Source organism: Cavia porcellus, unplaced genomic scaffold (assembly GCF_034190915.1).
Source record: "Cavia porcellus strain 051 isolate PalLab524CR breed Dunkin Hartley unplaced genomic scaffold, mCavPor4.1 scaffold_2, whole genome shotgun sequence".
NCBI lineage: Eukaryota > Metazoa > Chordata > Mammalia > Rodentia > Caviidae > Cavia > Cavia porcellus.
The window spans coordinates 77,888,151-77,909,379 of record NW_026947485.1 but is presented as its reverse complement, the minus strand read 5'-3'; the positions used below and the strand labels follow the sequence as shown (position 1 = coordinate 77,909,379).

General features: G+C 55.4%; 1 protein-coding gene across 6 annotated transcripts in view; it reads right to left on the bottom strand.

Annotated features, from left to right (window-relative positions):
- Positions 1-372: 372 nt before the first annotated feature.
- Neurl1 (neuralized E3 ubiquitin protein ligase 1) overlaps positions 373-21,229 on the bottom strand; it is a 60,039-nt gene continuing 39,182 nt past the window's right edge. For 5 of the 6 annotated variants that reach the window (XM_003474950.3, XM_063244650.1, XM_005005980.4 and 2 more), the window contains exons 2-6: positions 16,774-17,015; positions 16,116-16,437; positions 4,931-5,620; positions 2,642-2,788; positions 373-2,282 (exon numbers count right to left, since the gene is read on the bottom strand). In XM_003474950.3, the coding sequence (XP_003474998.2) occupies positions 2,044-2,282; positions 2,642-2,788; positions 4,931-5,620; positions 16,116-16,437; positions 16,774-17,015 (1,640 nt within the window). In that variant the 3' untranslated portion in view covers positions 373-2,043. Of the gene's footprint in view, positions 2,283-2,641; positions 2,789-4,877; positions 5,621-16,115; positions 16,438-16,773; positions 17,016-21,229 lie in introns of all 6 variants that reach the window. The other variant, XM_063244649.1, reaches the window with a different exon arrangement.

The following is a 21,229-nucleotide window of genomic DNA, read 5'->3' as shown; positions in this document are numbered from 1 at the left end:
CATTCAGCACATCTAGAAAGTTCCTTTAACAGTCTCTGTCTAGAGCTTTCCTTTCTCCTCTGTGGCACCACCCAGGTGGTGACCTTGGCCCTCACAAGTTCCAGCACCTTGGTTCTGGTTCCCCCTAGGTGGTTCTGTCTGCTCCATGGGCTCCATAGCCAGGCTGGGCCCTGTCCCCCAACAGACCTTGGAACCTGAGGCCACCTGAAAAGCAGCAGCTCCTCTCTCCCAATTTTCAGGCCTGCCCTGCATCCCAAAGCCAGGTCATGCTCCAGCCCCTAACTCCAGTTTCGCCTGGTGGTTCCCTTGCCATCTGCTGGCCACCCACCCACAGATGATCTTCCACCCAGCCTCCTCACGCACTGCACAGCCTTTAGGCTGGTATGAGATCACCTTTATTCACATCACAGCGACCGGAGTTCACAATGAGGCATCAACAACCCCAGCACTAACAGAACAGGGGACAGCTATTTCGCTTGACCCCTGCCCTGCCGGTTTTCTTTCCTCTCTAGGGCACCTCCTGGCTGGACAGGGCTATGCTCGGAGTGGCATGGTATCTTCCCCAACCCCCCACGAGGCTGGCACATTCAGAGGCCTGGCCTGGAGTCCCCATCCAAGAATTCCCAGAGCTACCTCAATAGTCTGTCTGTCCCCAAACAGCCATGCTGCACAGGGGGACCAAGGTTGAGGACAGCGATCTGTCCACGTGGGCAGCTGGGACCAGAAGTCCGTACCCGCCTGCCACTGTAGCGGGCTGGGAAGTCAGGACCTGCAGAGCTGAGGTGACAAACAGAAGAGCATGCTGGGAGCCAGACGTGGCCCTCTTCTTCCAGGATACACAGGCCTCCCCACGAGCCCTTCTTGCCCTTACACAACAGGCGACCCCAAGGTGTGCTTCATGGCTCTGGGTGACCCACCAGCCCCAGGTGCCCAGGAGACTCAGGCTGCTTCTCTGAAAAATGGACACAATTCGATGGGAGGCCTCCCTCCTCAGCCTCTTAGGCTGGAGCACCAGTCCGTGGGTAGTATGTCTGGCCTGAACGCGATGGACTGCATGAGGGGTGATAACCACCTCTGCTGCCACCTTCACAAGCCTTTCTGGGGTCCAGGGGATGGGAACTCACCCACAAACAACAAAGCCCACAAGCCAAATAAATAAATAAATAAAAACATGGAGAAGGACTGGTTGTAGCCCAGAGAATCCCTGCCCCGTCCTGGCCTCTCCTGGTCACTTGTCTGCCTCTGAAAAGAGAGAGAGGCCTGAGGGCATCCCGAGACCCACTCTAGGAGGCCCCACCAGTGCAGAGAGGCCCCAGCTACATCCTAAGACAGCCTGGGAAGCAGCACCCAGTGAGATGGTTGGGGCAGATGCCTGAAGCCAGGAGGGGTCTCCCCAAGGCCTGGGGCCTCCACAGACTGCCCAGCCACTCATCCCAGGAGGCCCTGCTGCCCAGGATGAGAGAAGTCTGCCACCATCTTATCCACAGTGGCCAGGCCCAATGGGCATGGAAGAAAGGTCAGAGGCAGGGTGGGCAGAGGTCAGAGGGTGAGACAGCAGCCGACCCAGGGCTGCTTCTGAGCGGACTGTGTACTGCCCAGTTGGCTGAGGGAGCTTGATGGATGCTAAAACCTAATCCCAACCTCGCTGGGCCCAGTCGCAGGCCCTGGCTCTGGGTCTCATCAGCCCAAAGGAAGGTATGCATTTTCTAGTTCTCGGCACACAGACTATGTGGACCTCCTGGGAATTTTCCCTGATGGGGAAGGGTTAGGACAGGTTGAGAGCCCAGCTTAAGCCTAAATTGGCACACAAGGACAAGCTGGGGAGAGTGCAGCTTACTGCTTCCCCTCAGTGGGGATGTGCCCCTGCCCCCACTGCTCTGCTCCAAACCCTCCTCTGCTCAGACCTTCAGGGACCTCGGTTTCCCATGTTTGGTGGAAAAGGAGAGAGTTTCCAAGACGAAAGGAGGCCCCACTGGCCTGCCCCTCAGTGAGAGTTGGGCTGCAGTCTGCAGAGGTGGGTGCGGAATGGGGCGCCAAGGCAGGCTAGGAGCTGCGGTAGGTCTTGATGATGTCCTTGATAGGGCGGCGGCAGATGGGGCAGCAGGCATGGAGGGCCTTCTTGAGGCGCAGGCCGCAGGCGTAGCAGAGGCACATGTGACCGCACGTGTAGATGACCGTGTCCACCGCATGTTCGTAGCAGATGGTGCACTCATCGCTCCACTGGCCCACACTCGGGGTCACTGGAGACTCTGGCAAACTCACTGGTGAGTTGGGGGCTGTTCCTGCAGACAAAGAACCACCGGTCAGGAGAGAAGGCCCAGGCAGTGCAAGACTCTCGGGAAGGGCCCTGCCCCGCCCCCTCCACATAGTGGGAAGAGGTAGAGCTCAGCGGCCCCACTTTTGCGGCTCGGCCCAGACCAGGACCAGGCAGCTACAAGGCAGGGAGGAAAGAAGGGAGGTGGAGAGAGTGAAGAGAACAGGGCCCAACTTCCTTGAGGCTGAGCTTGAGCTACCCACTGTCCTCCCTTGTGTTCTCAACAGGAAAACAAAGTTCTTGGGGAGAAAGCTGCCCAGGGAGGGAACAGGAGGGACAAGCCACATCCACCATGGGGCAGGGCGGGGCAGGCACACTAGCACTTACCACCAGCAGAGCTGCCCAGAGGCCCAGAGTTGCAAGGGCTGAGCAGCAGGTCAGAGAGGCGGCTGCCCAGGGCACTGGGTGAGGTTGGCGTGGACACAGGGGAGCAGGGCAGTGACGGGATGCCCCGCTCAGCCAGAATGGTAGAGCCTGCACAGGAGGGGAGAAAGATTGCTTCTCACCAACGCCAGCCCTCAGAGTAGGGCAGCCCTGCTTTCTGTCCTCATCAACCCACACAGGGCATCACCTCTGCCCTCTGATATTCTCTCCACACCGCCCCTGCCAGACTCCTACCCCAGGCCTGCAGGTACCAACCAGCAGCACGCCCGCACAGAACACAGGACTGAACCACCGTGAGGCCTGGGCTGTTAGGCCTCTGCATACCTCCAGGGACAGAACAGTTCTGACTTTTTAAAAATCTCCCTTTGCTTCAGTCTTGTAAACCTCTTTGGGAAATAGAAGCCTTGCTGGAAAGTTTCTTATCTATTATTAGATGGCGCTGATGCGAGAGTCCCTTGCCCTTATGTAATTTCCTTTCCCTGGAAACACCGCCCCATTCTGTGGCCCCCTCCCATTCATTTTCCTTCTACTTCATCCTGATTCTCACCCCAGGCTGTTGCTTTTTCCTTTGTCCTCGACTTCTGTTCGTCCTTCCTGATTTAGCTTTCCTCAGCTCTGACTTTTCGGCCCCTTGCTCACTTCTTCTAACCCCTTTTTATCTTCCACTCCATCTTCACCTGGTCTCCCTCCAGCACTGGAAGTCCCTCGATGATTTTATCTGATTACACAAGTGCTCCCCACAGACACAATCACAACATCATGTGCACACACACAGCACTTATCCAAATGTGTCTCCACCGTGTGCCAGCCTCACAGAGCAGTGCAGCCCACACACTGCCATGCAGCATCCCAGCAATCACACTCCTGGTCTCCAAACCTGGCTACCCATAAAACATTGCCATAAAAAATAGAAACAGAAATTTGGGGCTACAGCTCAGTAATAGAACAATTGCCTAGCATGCTCCAGCACCAGGCAAAGAAAAAGAAAAATTTAGATGCCCAGAACATATTCAGGGTCCATAGGACTGGGGTCTCTGGAGGTGGGACCCAATGACCTGAACTTCATCAAGTTCTCCATGTAAGGCTCAGAAAATCAGCTCAGTCCAAGAGGCTGGTAGGAAGACCAGCACTGGCAAGGCAAGGACCTTTACTCCCTCAGGAGTAACAGAGGACCCAGGATTTGCTCAGCGAATAAGATTCCTGAGCAAATTACTTTGGAAAACATGCTGGGTGTGGTGGCGCACACCTGTAATCCCTGCACTCGTGAAGCTGAAGCAAGAGGATCACTGTGAGTTCGAGGCCAGCCTGGACTACAAAGTGAGTTTAAGGCCAGCCTGAACTTCATAGTGAGACACTGTCTCAAAAAAGACACCCCCTCAAAGTATTATGAAAAAACCAACCTGTAACCATCAACAACCTTAAAACACTCACACCACATACTAAAGACTCTCGGAAGTCCTGCAATAAACTCTTCCCCCTCCCCAACTGTCCAAACCACAAGGTCCCTTCCGCAAAGGCTGCCTTGTAAACACACCACAGGGCAGTGTGAAAACCTGGCTGACACAAACCCACGTGCCTCAGGCCACTCAAACACTGAGCCCCAGAAAAGAAAGGCTCAGAACTCTGTACCCCACTTTCTCTCCAGCCACCACGAGGAATCACACAGAGACATCGCCCTGACTCCCAACTCGCTGCTTGTCTCTCATTCAGCCTCAGGACTACACTGCAGGCCAGGCCGCACTGCCTTCCTCTCAAGGCAGAGAAATGCAAATTGAGCTCCTTGCTGGTGGAAATCGCCCCCACCTTTCTGGCAGAACTGGGAAGTAAACCCAGGTGCTTTACAGGGAGCTTCAGCCTCAGACTTGGTTTTTTGTTTTTGTTTTTGTTTTTACGTTTTCAGTTGCTTTGTGTTTATTTTCTTTTTTAAGGCAGGGTCTGGCTAAATCACTAAATTGCCCAGGTTGAACTCTTAACTTGCAATCCTCCTGTCTCTACCTCCTCAGGGGTTCGGATTACAGGCCTGTGCCCCACACCTGGCTTTTTCAGCATTTGTAAGTGGTCCCTGAGCAGCTGCAGTATCTGGGCTGTGAATCTGCCGGATTCCAAGCACCTGTTCCCGCCCCAGGTAAGGTTTGTGTCCTCTGATGGCACGGGTCACCCAATCCGGCCCTGCGCTCACCTTGGACATCTGGCTCCATAGTGGACCGCGTGGGGCGGGGGACGGCCACTCACCTAGGATGCGGACCTGCGAGATGGCGCCATGCAGGCCGAAGAGCATCCAAAGCGGCTGCGAGGCGTCCACACACAGCTGCAGGCCTGAGGGCGCGCCGTTGTGGCTTAGATGCAGCTCACCATCAGCGGTGACCACCAGGCCCAGGATGTCGCCGCTGTGCAGGGGCCCGGGCACCCGGCACATGGCCCAGAACTCCTCGCGGTCGGCCAGCGCCTCTGGGCTGCTGGGCAGGTCTGCGGGCCGCAGTGTGCCCGGGTCACACGAGGTGACGCCGCAGGACAGCGCGCCCAGCCGCGAACCCCCGGAGCGCGTGACCTTGATGAAGATGGTCTCGGCCACGCGCACGGGCCTACTGGTGAAGACGAGTGCACGCTCATCGCGCCCGTGCTCCAGGCGCGCCACGGTGTGCTCATCCAGGACACGAACGTGAGTGCTGGAGCGCAGCGTGTGGAAGCGCAGGTCGCCGTCCAGCTGCGCGGGCAGCGCACGGCTGTGCTGCAAGTTGAGCGAGTTCTGAGGGATCGGGCAGCCAGTGGCCAGCCCCACCTCGTCCCCATCGGCGCCCGGCACGTTGAGGTCACACAGGCTCACGGACAGGCGCGTGTCGTCGGCCTCTCGCCGCAGTGACGGCCGGCGCAGGGCAGTGAAGGAGCGCGGTCGCAGGCAGTCGGGCAGCACCAGCTCGCTGTCTGCGGAGAGGGAAAAGGGCAACCCTCACTGTTCTTTTGAGCGTGTGCCTAGGACATGCTTGGTGGATGCTCACGGGTGCGGAAATGCTTGGGACATACGTGGACAAGCCGGAAACACGGCTGTGCAGGCAGCTGGCTGTTCAGACAAGGGTATGAGGCTGGAAGACACCTAGGTCGAGACCACGTAAGAGCCTCTGAATGTCTGCAGCTGCTGGCGCTGTGTAATACTGTGTTCTTGCTATCCACAGTAAGTGTGCGCAAGACTTATGGTTTCTTTGTCATTTTGTTTGGTACTGGGGATGGAACTCAGGCCCTTGCACTGTGCTACTCTCCAGCACTCTTATTTTCTGGATAGAGTCACTGTAAATGGCCAGGCTGGGCTCACACTTGTGATCCTCCTGCCTCAAACCCCGGCCCTAGAGTGCAGAAATTACTGGTGAGCACCACCACCCCCAGCCAAGAATTTATCGCGACTTTTTTTAAGTTTAGGTTTGATCCCCAATAATCTCCCTTGGCCCCCTAAAACGGTTTCTTAAACATCACCCCTGGGGCCCTCCTTCTTTACCCCAATGCCTAGAATAGCTGGAGGCACTCCACAGGCAAACAGTAAACAGGCTGCACCAGGAGCTTCTGCTCCCTGAGGCCACGGGGAGCCCCTCCCCACCTACTCTTTGTCCATGATGTCATTGATCCTGGTTTCTGGGGGTTTCCACTGCCACCTGAGGACTTCGAGGAAGAGAGATGTCTAGCACATTCATTCAGGGGGGAGCTTGGAGAGTCACCTCACTGGAAGTCAGGTCCTTTCACTCCAATCCCACAAATAATGCAAACTCAATTTTATAGAAAATACAACTCAGCAAAAAGAAAGCCGCCTGTCTGTGCCCACCCAGCAGAAAACACTTTCACTTTCTGGATTATGACCTCTTAGCCTTTTAAAAATATATTTTGGTTACTTTTAATGCAAAAATGGAGTTATGCTATATAAATACCAATAGTTTTTAATCTTTTATGCATACTAAAATGCTTTGGAAATATGTTGATCTATCTCCCTGCTCCCCAAAACTGCACATGCTCACTAACTCAGTGGATAACTTCGGCCCTAATCAGAGACACTGCTCCCCCCAGAGGTGAGCAAAGTCTCTGGTGGACCTGGACTCGGGGCCAGGGCTCCTGCTGCTCAGCTTTCTCACCACCAGCCCATGCATTCTAGCTCCTGGACACCTCCTCTCCCTCCAGGAGCCATTTCCAGCACCATATTCCTCAGACTGCCATGAGCTGCTTTATGGAGCTCTGCACCTTGTGAGGAAAATGAACCCTTAGGTCGTCCTTGGAGCCAGTATGACAGATGAGGCTCCAGGACATTATGTGACGGCCACCAAGTAGGAGATCCAAGGTCTACCCAATGCCTCATGCTTCATTCCTTACTTCCAGGCCCTCCCTGCTGGTTGAACCCCTTCTGTACAGTGCTCCCAGGTCTGCCAAGTGCCACTGTAGGTCCCATAGTAGACCAGTGCCTTCCTCAGAGCCTTCCCCTGGTACCTCTGTGTGCTCTGTCTTCAGGAACTGGGCAAGGGTGGCAGGCAGCTCCATAGGACAGAAAGGCTTGGGGCACTAGTCTGGTAGGGATGGCAGAGGCAGAACGCAGCTCCGGCTGCGTGTGAACACCTCTTTCGAGTCACCTGTTTTTACCCACCTTGCCCTGGCCCCCTGCAGGAGCTATGTTGTCTGGGGCCCTGTGGTCTGGGTGCTGGTGTCCCCACCCCCACTCTGGAGTAGCCTCCTGGGGCCTGGATTTCCTAGCATCATGTGGGTGAGAAGGAGGGAGCCGACCGGAAAATGCGATTCTTCCAGAGAATTGACTCTGTGACAGCAATGGTGCAGAGGCAGGGGCCATCCGGGGACAGAAAGCAAGGGTGCCTGGAAAAGCCAGGGGACAGTGGGATAGACCCGCAGAGGGCCTGTGGCTGACCTGGACCCTGAGGAACAATGCCCGGCCCCGCACCCTCAGGGGTTCCAGGCACTGGCCCTTAGGACTCCAGAGGCTTGGAAGAAGAGGAGGAAGGGAAAATCAAGTGGCTGTGAATGGTCCAGCCGGGGCCTGTGGGATAAGGCTCTCATGGGCTTTCTAAACGGGCCGGGTGTGAGTTCTCCAGGTCTTCCTGAGATGCCTGCTCTCAGGTGTCCATTACCCCCATACAGCCTGCCCCTCCATGGAGCTCGTGTCTTTAAAGAGTTTCCTTCCCTGCCACTGGAATACACCTCCCCACATTAATCCACTACCCCATGGGCTATGCACATTAATCCACTACCCCACGGGCTATGCACACCATCCTGAAGACACCCGTCCTCAGGGAATACTCAGGTACCCCCTACATTTCCCCCTCTTAGACATGAAGCAGAACCCAACAGTGCTCCAGATGTGCCATGGCCACCTCAAGGGACAGTGTGGCCATCAAGACCAATGATATGTGCACTGTGTTTCTAACAGTGCAGCCCGAGAGTACTTGGGTCTCCTTAGGAACCCAAGTCCACATACAGTCTTCAGGTAGACAGGATAGGAGCAGAGAAATGGAGCTCATTGGCCTGGGTTCAAATGCTGACTCTGCCCATTTCATTGCAATAGGGCTCTGTGGTCTCGGACAAGCAGCTTAACCGTGTGAGTCTCTCTTCTTCAGCAGTGAGGTCTGTACCTCTGGGTTTGCATGGTCTGTGTCCTGATCTTCCTTAGAAGGGACACTGAGAAGTGAAATGCAGACAGGTCCACTGGGCACCCAGGAGAGTGAATACCTGTCCATCATGACCCTTAGGTAATAATGATCATATAGTGGCTGAGATCACCCACACATGATGGTGAAAGCCTGTAATCCCAGCACACGAAGACTGAGATAGGAGGATTGAGTTCAAGGTCAGCCTAGACTATCTAGCAAGACTATGCCTTTAAAAAAGCAGAAACAGAAAAGCTCTTAGTTGTTAAAACAGCATGCATTCCACACACCTCCAAGGAGCGCCAGCCTGATTTAAATGTGTAGCTAGCTCAGCACGTGGCTGGCTACCTCAGGCACACAGGTCCCTGCAGTCTCTGGTGGCTCAGGTAGAAACGGAGCAGGGACACCTGCCTAGAGATGCTGTGGCTGAGGTCAAGGCTAGGGTGGAGCCCCTGGCAACCATAAAATTGGTCCCTGGGGTTCCTTGGTTACCCAAGGTCAAATCCACCTGACCCCTCTTAGAACCCTCATGTAGGACTTCACAGCCATCATGATGAGCACCCAGGAAACCACTCCAAAAAAACACTGACTGAAGACCAGAAAGCTACAGCCCAGAAGCGGAGTTTAGAGGAGAAAGAGGTGAGGAGAGGAGAGGCCGTGGAGGGTGGGGACTCACACAGTGGCCTTCTCGAAATGCTTGTGGAGCTGGGAGTGCTGCTGGGAGACAGTTGGACACGGCCTGAGTCCCCGGGGTCAGGGCCAGCCCAGGCACCTTCTCCTTCTTCCCCTGCAGCCTACTGGAGCAGCTGCAAGGCCTGGCTAACTCCAAAATAACCGGCCTGTCAGGGGGCCCAGCTGCGCACCCTGAAATAGACACAGCCTGGATGGAGGAGAGCCCTTCGCAGAGGGGACCACGGCCAAAGTCTGCACCAAGCCAGCCCAGAGCAAAATGGGCTAAGGGTCCTGTTTGGCCCCTGGAATGATGAGTAGGACCAACCTCGACCCAAGGCTGTGCCATATGGCACAGCATCTGTGAACCCTGAGCAATGGGGCAGCCCCACATTTGGAAGCAACAAGTTACCTAATCAGGGACACTGCTCCCCCACACCACCCCCAAGTTGTTTATGACAGAGCTGGAGCAGCACAAGGTCACAGCTGGCTCGGTCACTTGTCCCCTCTTCCAGAACGGCATTTGTCAAACTTTAGCTCCAGCCTATTCTGGTGCCCAGCGGTGGCTCTGCAAGCCCTTTGGGCTAGAACAGAAATAACCTGGCCCTGCAAGAGAGCAAGGAGCCCAGTGTCAGTTGCTTCTCTCTTCCCTCACCGACCTACTGTGTGCCCGGCCCTGGACAGTGGAAAAATGGGAAAGGAGCCAGAACTCAGGCTCCCAAACCAGTAGCCATCAAGAGGCCCCGGTTTAGAGGCATGAAGACATTTGGATACGATTTAGCTGCAGGAGTCTGACCATTTGGGATTAGACCTGACCTGGAGGAACAGAGGAGCTAAGGAACTAGGAAGTCAATTGATTGCTGTCAGTTCTCTTAGCCTTGGCTAGAATGGCCCTGAGAATGGGAAGCTCACCACCTCTCTGGCTACCTAGCCTCCATTTCTGAATAACTAGTTTGTTTTGTTTTGTATTTGAGACAGGGTCATGCTATGTAGACCAGGCTGGCCTCGAACTCACGGCAATCCTCCTGCCCACTAAGTGCTAGAATTACACACAGCTGAATAACTAACTTGGAAAAAAATCTCCCCTGTATGGATATGTGTGTACCAGATCCACTCCTTGGGGCCCCCTCTGAGTCCTCTTCCACAGGATAGATACCTGCTTCAGAACAAAGACCAACTGAGCCTAAAGCCCCACCTGGTGGGTCAGGGAAGGCGTATTAGAGGAAGCAGTGTTGGACCTGCACTGAGCTGACCGTGAGAGGCCTATGGGAAAGGCACATGGGGAGATCAGAGCATGCTGAGAGAGCAACCTGGGAGAACAGGGACCAGGTGAAGAGGCCCCAGGGTCACTACCACCCGAAGGCCACAGGCCTGCCACATGGTCGGCAGTGTGGGGAATGGAGACAGGGCCTCCTCTGAAGCAGGAGCCATCAGCCAGGGTCTTGTCTGCCTGGAGACTCACATCTGGGGTGCGGCATAATCTTTAACCACAAGCGAGCCTGCAGCCACCCCTCCAGAGGAGCTGCCAAGTCATTCACTGTCTCCATAAATGTCCTCCTGGTTCAGCATCTGGTGCTGGCTGGGAAGGGAATGGCAGGTGAGGGCTTTTCTACCCCTGAGGTGGAGCCCTAATGCCCACACCCATCCCCACCCTGTCCTGTTTACCATAGCCTCAGAAAAGCAAGGAAAGATAAAACAGATTCCTGAGGCCCTTGGAGGAAGAGCGGAATGGCTCAGTCAGGGACCCTTAGATTATTCGGGCCAGAGAACCTCAGGGTCTCCAAACTACTTGGTCACATGGTTCTCCGTCTGTCTTTTTTTTTAAAGGGTCTCTGTTCAGCAGGGGTCTAGCACGTGAGCATAGGACCCTGCCTTTCACCCTCGCTGTACATCTTGGGCCAAAGAGATACTAGGTCAAGACATGGCCTAGATCCTCAAGCAGCAGAGAAACAGCACTCCTAGAGGACTAGGCCACATCCCCACTGACAGGGCTGAGCCAAACCGGGGGAGGAGCCTTCAGGAAAGCCAGGACCTCAAGTCATCTCATCAGTCATCTCATTGCAAGGACCCTGCTGCCCCTCTGCCTGTGCCAGTGCTGCCAGGCCCTATGACCTATCTGTGACCCACTGTGCAGTGGATCCTGACCTGAGTTCTCAGATACCCTATTCCAGAAGGCACCAGGTCCAGGGCCCATCACTGTGATAGTGGGCACCCAGACTTAGGGCAATCAGGTGGACTCACATCAGGACATAAAGCAGCCCAGGCCCTGGGTTCAATTTCCAGCTCCACCAACCTCCAGCATGTGACCTTTGGCAAGCTATCAGACCTCTCCGGACCTCTGTTTACTTACCCACAAAACTGGTGCAATGATAACTTTGTTTCCACGCAAGCTGTGAGCATGGAACAATACCTGATCCAAAACTGCTTGGGCCGCTTAGACCTGCTTGTGCTTCCGTGGTTGGAGGAGAAAGGGCATTCTTGAACTGGGGTGGTCGGGGAAATGGGAAGCCAGGGGTTGGTATGGGTCCTGGACACAACAGGCAGAATTGGGGTGAGCGGAAAGGGAGTATCTAGAAGTGTCTCTGCAACAAAAGGAACAGCGAGGGTTTTCTGGAAGGGATGCCAGGGTCCCATGCAGGCTGGACAAGTGTCTGCCTCAGCCTCTTCAGGAGGTAGGATCACCAAAGACTTCTTTTAATAAAAAGAAACAAAATCGTCAGCGAATCCATCATCAGCATCTTCCACTGTTTCCATCACAAGCAAGCGCTGGCACAGACTCCTTAAACTAATATTTGCCTCTGGGTCCCTGACAGCCACAGCCAAAGGTAAATATTGGTTTAGCCTGGGAAGTGGAAGACCAGATGGCAGTGTGGTCCTTCCCAAGAGGACTCATGCTGTCCCCCACTGCCAAGCTGAGCCACACCCAGGATAGGGCCTGACCCAGAGGCCATGGAGACCGGTCGAGGCAGCCTGGCCCCGGAGGCTACCTGAGGCCCCACACTGGCCGTCCTCAGGGCAGGTGGGCTCTCTCCCTGGCTTGCAAGCCCTCTGGGCTGTACATCTTGCTATGCTCTGTGCCCTGATCAGCCTGTGAGGCCTGCATCACTGGCCTGTGTGGGCCTGAGCAGCTGGGGGCCTGTGGGCAGCCCCTATCATCCTCTCCTGACACCTCTCCCTGTCCCCCTTGATGCCTAATGCGTACCCCTCATCTACACAAATCACTGCCACCTTCGGATGCCACCTCTCCCCACAAGAGTCTGTCCCATTGCTGCTCGTGCCCATGTCCCTCTTTCCTGGCCTAAATCATTTCTCCTCATCCTGCCTCTTTAGATTCCTGACCGGAAACACACCCATGCTGGGAGTCCTCTGGGTTTGCTCCCCAGCCTCACTGTCTCAGTCAGCCTCAGGCCACACTCAGTCACAGAACTGGACTGAGGCTACTGTGAAGCAACTATGGCATGTCCTCCCAACCTGTGAAAGAACTCAAAAAGGGGGCTGGACCTAGGCGACCCCCTTTCTGCACCTTGGCTGGGCTCAGGGGGACTCAAGGCAGCTCAGAAGCACTCTATGAGTGGGGTCTGGGCTCCACCCCTTTTGCCAGGACTGAGGCTGCTCTTCCCTGTTGAACATTTCTGAGAGGATCAAGGAGACCTTGAGCAACTAGGATAGGAGTTTATCTGCCCTGGTATTAATCACCCCATAAAACTGGTGTTTATTTAGTTGCTGGCGGGGTCCTCTTCTTGGAGGTAGGAAGCTATTATTCTTGGAGATACCAGCTCAGGCCTGGGCCAGGGAGCTGGGAGGAAAGAGAATGGCCTGCCCAGCTCTAGCATCATGGAGAGGTGTCCTGCTGGCTATGGCATGAGGCTGGGTTACAGTCAAGGCAGAGACAAGACCCCAACCTTGATCATACTTTGCCCAGGGACTCAGCCCTTCCTCCGTAGCCTGGCTCCATAGCTACCATGCACCCAAGAAAAGGCAAGGTGTGGGGACTCTGGTTCCAGGCAGAGGCAGAAGAGGACAGGGGCAGACCTGGCAGGAAACCCTTAAAGATCAGTGGAAGACAATCACACCAGGAAATTGACCAGTCCTCAAAACCACCACCACACACAGCAGCATTCTTCAGAGGAAAGATTGCACTGGGAAGGGGAACCTGGAAAAGCAGAGCAAGAGGGGTCAGGCTGGGGGAGACACAGAGGCCCTGAGACAGGCAGATGAGGGGCATGGTGGGCAATGCAGGAGTCGGAGAAGGAAGAAACAAAGCCAAGTCTGTATAGGGTGACACTGAGCACATCTCAGAGGGCAGGGGTGAGGAAGGCAGAGCCCTGGCCCTTCTCTCTCCCTCTCTCCTTGTCCCTCCCTCTCTCTCTTACACACACACACACACACACACACACACACACACACACACACAAACACACAGACACACACACGAATCAATTTAACAAGAACAAACTGAAGAGATAGTTTAATCTGCTAATTGAATTCAGGGGCCATAGTCAGCATTTGAAAATGCTCAGGGATTATAATGATTTATGACTGGGATGAGGATCAGCGGGGAGCTTCTCGGGTGCGGCACAGGGCGCTTGCCGGGACAGCCAAGGGTGACCAGCCACCCGCCCACCACACTCAGCGCAAACCCATGTATAGTCAAAGCGGGGGTGGGGCCAGGCAGAGGCCACTGCTGGGCTCCAGCCCTGCTGGGCCCTGTGGGTTATTCTATGGGCCCCTGAGGGTAGGAGCCACACATAGCCTGGTTCCCACCTGCACAAAGCCTGTGGAATACGTCAGCACAGCCCAAGCCTCCTCTTCTGAAAAGCCTTCCTGGACTCCATCACCTCTCACTGACCTAACCGCCTCTGCCTTCCTGCTCACAGCTGTGTGCAAGGGGAAAGTCTTTCCTTTAGTCATCAGACCACCCAGGGCAAGTCCGGCTTGACCACATCCCTACATGGGTCTCAGTTTTCTCCCTGCCTAATGGGGAGAAAAGACTCCCTTCCAGGCCTGCCGTTGAGAGGTTAAATGAGTAAGGGGGGGGGGGCATCTCCACAGATGGAAGGGCTCCTATGACCACAGCACTCAGCGATTTACACCCTCCCTGGTTCTGCCCCACTGTGTCCCCAGCGCCTGCCCAGCCAACCAGGGGCTGACAAGGCGGGGCTGGCAGGCTGCGCCCCCAGCTGTGGCTCTCTTCCTGTCCTCGCATTTGTCCTTCTTGCCCGGTTCCGCCCTGCAACTGTCACTCAGGGAAGGTTGAAAATGTTGCTCCCATTTCTTTACCACCTCCCTTTTTCTCAAAAGTGGCACCAGTCTGCCTCCCCACTGTGGCAGAGCCCTGGGCTAAACTGCAGCCACTGTGTGGACAGGGGGCCTGAAGCTCAGGCCAGAGTGGCAAGACTGAAGCTCAGACTCAAGCTGGAGACCCCTCCACACAAAGCACGTGGCCCCCCGGCCACACAGTACAGGATGGGTGGCTCCCCCGGACCACAGAGGATGGTAGCAGCCACTGGCCACCTACTGTGTGCCTGGCTCCTGTGAAGCCAGCTTTTCAAGCCTCCAAAAGAAGCCCAAGAGCTTAATACAGGTGAGGAAACTGAGTCCAAGATCCAACTCTCTAGCTCAACAATTGATCCCTAGGCTGGCAGGAGCACTGCGGTCTGGGGTTCTGGGGAGCCAACTGATCCCAGCCCACCTGGACCCTTCCTTGTTGGCTGACACCTGGCATGGCCAGATTCGGTCTCTCTGCTTGTCAACAGGAATGCAGACACACTTTTATTGACTTGAAAAACAGAAAGTTCCTAAACCATTAGTTAATAAAAACAGCTTCCCGATGTTTGGAACTTCAGCAGAAAGGCTTCTGATTCCTCATTTCTTTGTTTTCACTTTCACTGTCTTTTTACTCACATAAAAATGTTTCAGAAAACTTTTACTGTTTCTGGGCTTTGCAGTCAAAAAGAAAAGAAAAATCTCCAGAAGAAGAAGAGTGGCCGGAAGAAGAGGATCAGTGCTGGGGAGCAGGTCTCTGCCTCTTTCTTTCCACTTCAGCTTCCCACCAACCTACGTTACTGCCCAGGAAGCTGAAGCGAAGGCTCTGACTCGTGCCCAGGGTCTACATGCACATGTGCGCGCGCGCACACACACACACACACACACACACACACACACACGCGCGCGCGCGCGCGCGCGCGCCCAAGTACAGCAGGTGGGAAGCATGTCAGATGGGAGTTCACAGCCTGACGTCTAGACCCACCCCAACACCAGCTCCCCCTGTTACCCCAGGAAGTCCGAGGCTCTCCACATCCCTTCCCCACCCTGGCAGGTGCTCCTGGCCAGTACCTTGGTGCTCCCAGCTGTACCTGAGCTCCTCCTCCTCTTACCCAGCCTCGGGACGTTTGCCTTGTTCCTCCCCTGCAGGAGGAACTCAGCAGCAGCCAAACAATCTCAGCCACCTGGGTCCTGCTGCTCTCATCACTTTTAACCCGGAAGCACTAGCCAGTGTGACTGCCACACCTGTAATCCCGGCTACTCAGGAGGCTGAAGCAGGAGGATCACAAGAGCAAAGCCAGCCTGGGCCAAGCAGCAAGACTCTATCTCAAAATAAAATATAAAAAGGGCTGGAGCTGGAGCTCGGGTAGAGCACTTCTGGGTTCAGCACATCAGGCATTGTGGTGGGGTGGGGCCCAGTGCCCTGGCTGGCTGCAGGCAGGGTAAGGGCTCACCTTGGACCTGGACAGACTAAGCACAGAAGGCTGGTGCCACCACCCCTCACCCTCCTTGAGCTCTCGAGTCTCCAGCTCTGTTGGCCCAGTGATGGAGTCAGCTTCCCAAGACTGCTGTGAGAACAAGCAAGGCTGAGGTCCCTGGCATGTGCCAAGGCCTCTATAAGCTGAGGTCATTCTGGTCAACACTGCAGATTCCTGGAGAGGGTTCCTGAGGTGGACGCTAGCTTGGACTGTGGAGGCGGTCGCTCACCTGGCTTCCCTTGTGAAGCCTCAGTGGGAAGAGGGGAGCTCTGAGGCCCCTTTAATCCTGAATGGGACACTAGCCAGGGTGGGGTCTCCCCACCTGCCAGATGCAACAGTCAGGCCCAGGGCCTGGATGCTGAGTGGGTGGGCACTCACCTAGCAGCTGGACACCCCGAGTGAGGCCATAGACATCCACCAGGGCCCAGAGCGGCTCAGCTGTGCGCACCCCGTTGAAGAAGAGCATGGCAGCCGAATCGTTGACACAGTAGAACACACGGCCCTTCTTGTCCACCCAGAAGGCAATGATGTTGCCCTCGTTGGCAAACTCCTCGGGCAGCGCCTTGGCCCAGAAGCCACTCTGGGACACCAGGTCAGGGCAGGCATACTTGGGCAGCGAGTCCGGGTGGATGCGGGACGGGTCTTTGCTCGTGAAGCCCAGCCGCAGGGCCCCACTCCAGCAGCACTGCTTCTTGGTGATCTGGTGGCAGGAGGTGGCCTCAGCCCGGCTGTTCCCCTTGGGCCAAGGGGAAGGGGGCGCCCTTCTGTGCAGACCACCCTCAGGGACTCCCAAGGTGTCCCAGGGCCAGCATTCCCACCACTCAGCTGCCTGCCCTCCCCAGGGAGCCTTGCCATGGTGGGTGGGTGGGCAGCCAGGTTACCAAGGCCAGGCCCAACCTGCTCCTCCTTTGTCACATGGGAAGGCTGGGGCAGGAGTAGTCAGAGGGAAGGGGGCGGTGGGAAGGAGCAAAAGGGTGGGACCAACAGCAGGCCCGGGCTTCACAGGACGGTCAGAGGTGGGGATGCCAGGGCCCACCTTGAGCCTGACTTGCTCATAGACAAGCACTGGACGATTGCTGAAGGTGATGGCATTGCAGAAGCTGGCTTGCCTCTTGACAGCCTTGTGGCTGAGGTCCATGAGGATCTGGGAGCCCTTGGTGTGTGGGTGGAAGAGCAGCGGCGTGGCTGGGAGCCCCCCGCCGGGCAGCACCGGGGGGCAGTGCTTCTGCTTGTGGTGGCATCGGTGAGATGTGATGGGCAAGGGGCCCCCGATGGAGTCTGCAAAGGAATCGGCCACAGTGTCAGAGAACTTAAAAGGTCCAAGAGCCCAGCATCCCCTGGAGAAAACTGAGGGCCGGGAGGTGGATACTGCCTGCCACCACTGCCGACCTCTGCGGTGGTCACCCTTACCACCACGATCTCGGCCACCTTCATCTCAACCTTTGCATCACCATCTACTACCTCTGGGTGCTTTGTTATCCACCTCTTCCTTCTCCTCCTCCCGAATACTTGACACCCACCTCCCACCATAAGCCACTGAGACAGGTCACCCTACTGCCTATTTATTCACTTTATTCAGCAAATATCCACTCCATGTTTATGGAGCACCAAGCCCTGTGCTAGGCTCTGAGGTTACCACCATATATGACCCACCCTCCTGGAACCCACGGCCCAGGAAGACAGAGGTGGGCAGAAACCACCGTGCAAAACAGCACATGGTGACAGCCACCCACAGGCCGAGCAGGCAGGTAGTATCTCCCGAAAGCTCCCGGTACTGGGAGGAGAGGACAGAGGCGGCATGAGGAATGGGCTGCAGTGGGCAGGTGAGGGTGGAGGCTGCTGCTAGCCAGGAGGGCACCACGCCGCACTCACTTTCCCTTCCCAAGCTTCCTCCCGAGCTATGTGCCCACAGCTCCACCAGGGTGGCATTGAGCACCAGGCAGAGCAGGGCTGAGGGGTAAGTGCTTTCCAGACACACGGTGAGTGGTGTCTGGGACCTGGGGCAGGAGAGGAACACGCTCAGGACCGGGAGCTGGCATGGCTTGTCTGCTGCTCAATGGCTATGTGGCTTCTAGGCACTCACTTCCCTCTCACAGCAGTGGGGCAGCAGGGCAGCCTGGGCTGGAGACCAGAAGGTGTCCTCCTCTTCCCCAAGACCTGTGCCCATCAGCCTCTTGGGAAGAGGAGGACACCCATTCTGTTATGTCGAGGAACGAGAGCCACAGAGTGTGGAGGTGGGAGCTGCTAGGTCTCCCGGACAGGACTCCCCGGCCCCAACCATTCCGCCCTGGGGAACAAGCAGCCAGGAAGTGAAGGAGAAGTGGGGAGGGGAACCCCCAGAGCAGGAGGGTGAGACATGTGCCCAGGCGGCTGCTCTGGGTTGCATCATTTCATTGCCACTCTATGGGTGTTTTCTTTCCCTCTCCTCCCAGAAAGCAATGCCAGTCTGCATCCAGGGGCCAGCCAGAAACCCTAAGCACAGGCTGGAGCCTCGCTGGAACAACTTCGGCCTGCCAGGCCCAAGAGTGGGGGTGGCACAGGGAAGGCTTCCTTGCTCTTGCCCAAGAGACAAGATATTCTAGACCTGCCTGACCCGTAAGGGCTTTGAAAGGCACCATGTTGTGGGGGTTGCAATTGCTCAGTGGTGCTTCGGGAGTCCGAGGAGGCTTCCTGAAAGAAGCTGAAAGAAGATACTGCTTGGGCTTCCACTACTCTTGGACACAGCTTGATCCTTGGTTTCAAAAAATATCCCCTGTACAACAGTGGTACTGCATGCTGTCGAGAGAAGCATCTCCACGTGGAGGTGAGAGTGAATGGACGATGAACATGTACACCGGTCCTTGTGCTCAATGGTGATAGGCAAGGAACCGCATTGGGCACAACAACAACCATCTCAAGCCAGTTACAAACAGTACACAGCCATGGTGAAGCCGCAGAAGCTTTGCCACCTCCCAGCCCTTCCTCTTCCTCTGTCTGCTCTCCCTGTACCAAACTGCCAAGGGCAAACCAAGCTCAGGAGATCCAAAGCAGTGGTGCGTGCCTCAGGTGAGGCAGAGGGGGCTACCAAGCAGCAGGGGGCAACAGGTGGTGGGGGTGACACCCTGACTGTGATGACAACTGCACAGGCAGGTGCCTAAGTTTAACAGACCCCACTTTAAATACATGCCACCTAGGATATGGTAATTATACCTCAGTGAGGGGTGAGGGCTTGGTTTGGCTGTATTTGGTTTTGTTTGTTGATCTGGTTGGTTGGTTGGATTCAAATTTTTGGGTTTTGAGACAAGGTGTTGCTAAATTGTCCAGGCTGGCCTCCAACTCTCAATCCTTCTACCTCGGTCTCCCAAGTGCTAGTGTTATAGGCATGCCCCACATACCTGAAAGTAAGTCGGTTTTTAAAAACCCACTGAGCCCAGCTGCTGAGCGGAGCCTGTCCTCTGCAGTCGCCTCAACTGAGGAGCGTGGGCCAACTGCAGGGCACAGCTCCTCTCCTTCCCACTCAGCCTCGGTCCTGGGTGAAATTCCAGAAAGCACTGACTCTGAGCAAATACAGTGTGACCCCAGCGGCCAGAGACTCAACCCCGGAAGGACATTCCCCAAGGTTCCTCTTCCACAGGGAGAACAGAGTACAGATCCCCCATTGGTCCCAGGGCTAAGGGGGAGGAGAGTAGGGCCCACACCCTGGTCCCCAGCAGAACAGGTGACAATGGTGGGCCCACTCACAGGCACACACTCACACCTACAAGGATACATGGCAATTCCAGGTAACAATTCCAGGAAATTCCAGGAAAGAGGGCATGGGGTTCTTCCTCTTCCATGACACTACAAGTCCTGCATCCACATGGATACCATGCACAGAGACATGCATTCGTGTGTACATGATTGCACAAAATTAAATGCACAGAACACACCCCACCACGTCATCTGGTAAGAATAGCAGTCATTTGCCAAGCACAGCACACGCCAAGCTCAGAACTGGAAGTTCTACGTATACTTGCAGCTTCACCTGTTGGGGAACTCATGAGGCAGGAAGGGTCATTATCAACCTATTTTAGCAACGCCAGATCTAAGCCTGGGAGAGCTCAGATTGCTTGCCCAAGGTCCTACAGCAGGTAGGATATGGATCTACCTGGTGCCAGGACCAGTGCATTAACCATGAAGTGTGAATAGCTAAGAAATTACAAGTTTGGTGCTGTGAATACATTTTCTAAATTCACACTAAAACATAACCATAAAATATGAAACAATCATCCATGCACCATGTAACAATCATGTCCCAGAGCACAGCGGGGATAAGTGACATTCCACCTTCATTTTCATCACACATGTCTATGCCACCAAAGCACAGAGATAAAAAAGGTGTTTCCTCCCTTCGCCCTGCTCGTGGGATTCTGGGGCAGGCAGGTTGGCAGTTTTTTACAGAATCAAACACCTCCCATATGACAAAGCCCTCGCACCACTGGGCATTGCCCAGAGAGAAATGGAAGCTTCCACAGGATGCCTGAGCTGCACACAGCAGCCTCACTCAACATAACCCCGTGCTGGGACCAAGGCAGATGTCCTCCAAGCAGTGAACGGCCAATCAAATGTGTCACTACCAATCACGGCTCCTGCTCTGCAGGGAAAATGGGCCCAACTACAGACATACATAGCACGGAGGAACTCAGCGGTGCTGGGAGGAAAAGATGCCAGAAGCAAAGGTTTTGTGCTGTCAAAGTCCATCCATGTGACATGCAAGAAAAGGCACAAAAGCAGGAGGTGTCAGCATCGGGGGCAAGGAAAATGGTTTGACCACATTGGGGCACAAGGGAAGTTCTGGGTGACAGACACATTCCCTGCTGACTGTGGCAGTGGTTTCACAGCCTACGCATCTCATCTGCCCAAGAAATGATATACGGTAAGAGATGTCCTTCCCTGCACAGACATTAGATTTTGGTTAAAAAGTAACAACTAGGGGCCGGGGATTTAGCTCAATGGCCTGCCTTGCAAGCGTGTAGTCATGAGTTCAAAGCACCCCACCATTCCTGCCCATCTCCAGGAGATCCCCACACCCTTCATTCCACCCCTCAGCGCTGGGTGCTTTCCCCATCTGAACTGCTGCCTGTCCCTCATGGGTGTGGAAAGATAGTAGTGTAACAGCCACACTGTGCTCTGGTTCCCATACCTGTCTTCTCCAGCCTACAACGTGGCCTCCCAAGACAGCCAGGGAGCCAGGCCTACCCTCAGGAGCTGTCCTGGCCCATTTCCTCTGAGCCCCAGGGGGCTGTGTGAGCAAACTCTGTGGTCTGGTACACAGCTTCTGCTCCCGCACCACGAGCTTCTGCTGTTGGAGTGACCCCAGCCCATACCCTCCTCTGCCCCCAGCTCCCTGGGATCCCTGAACACCCTATACTCAAGCTGCAAACCCTGCCCCATAAGCCAGCATCCCTGTCCACTCTGCTGTCACAGCCCTATTTGGTCAGACCTCATCGTTTCTCTCTGAACCAGGCCTCATA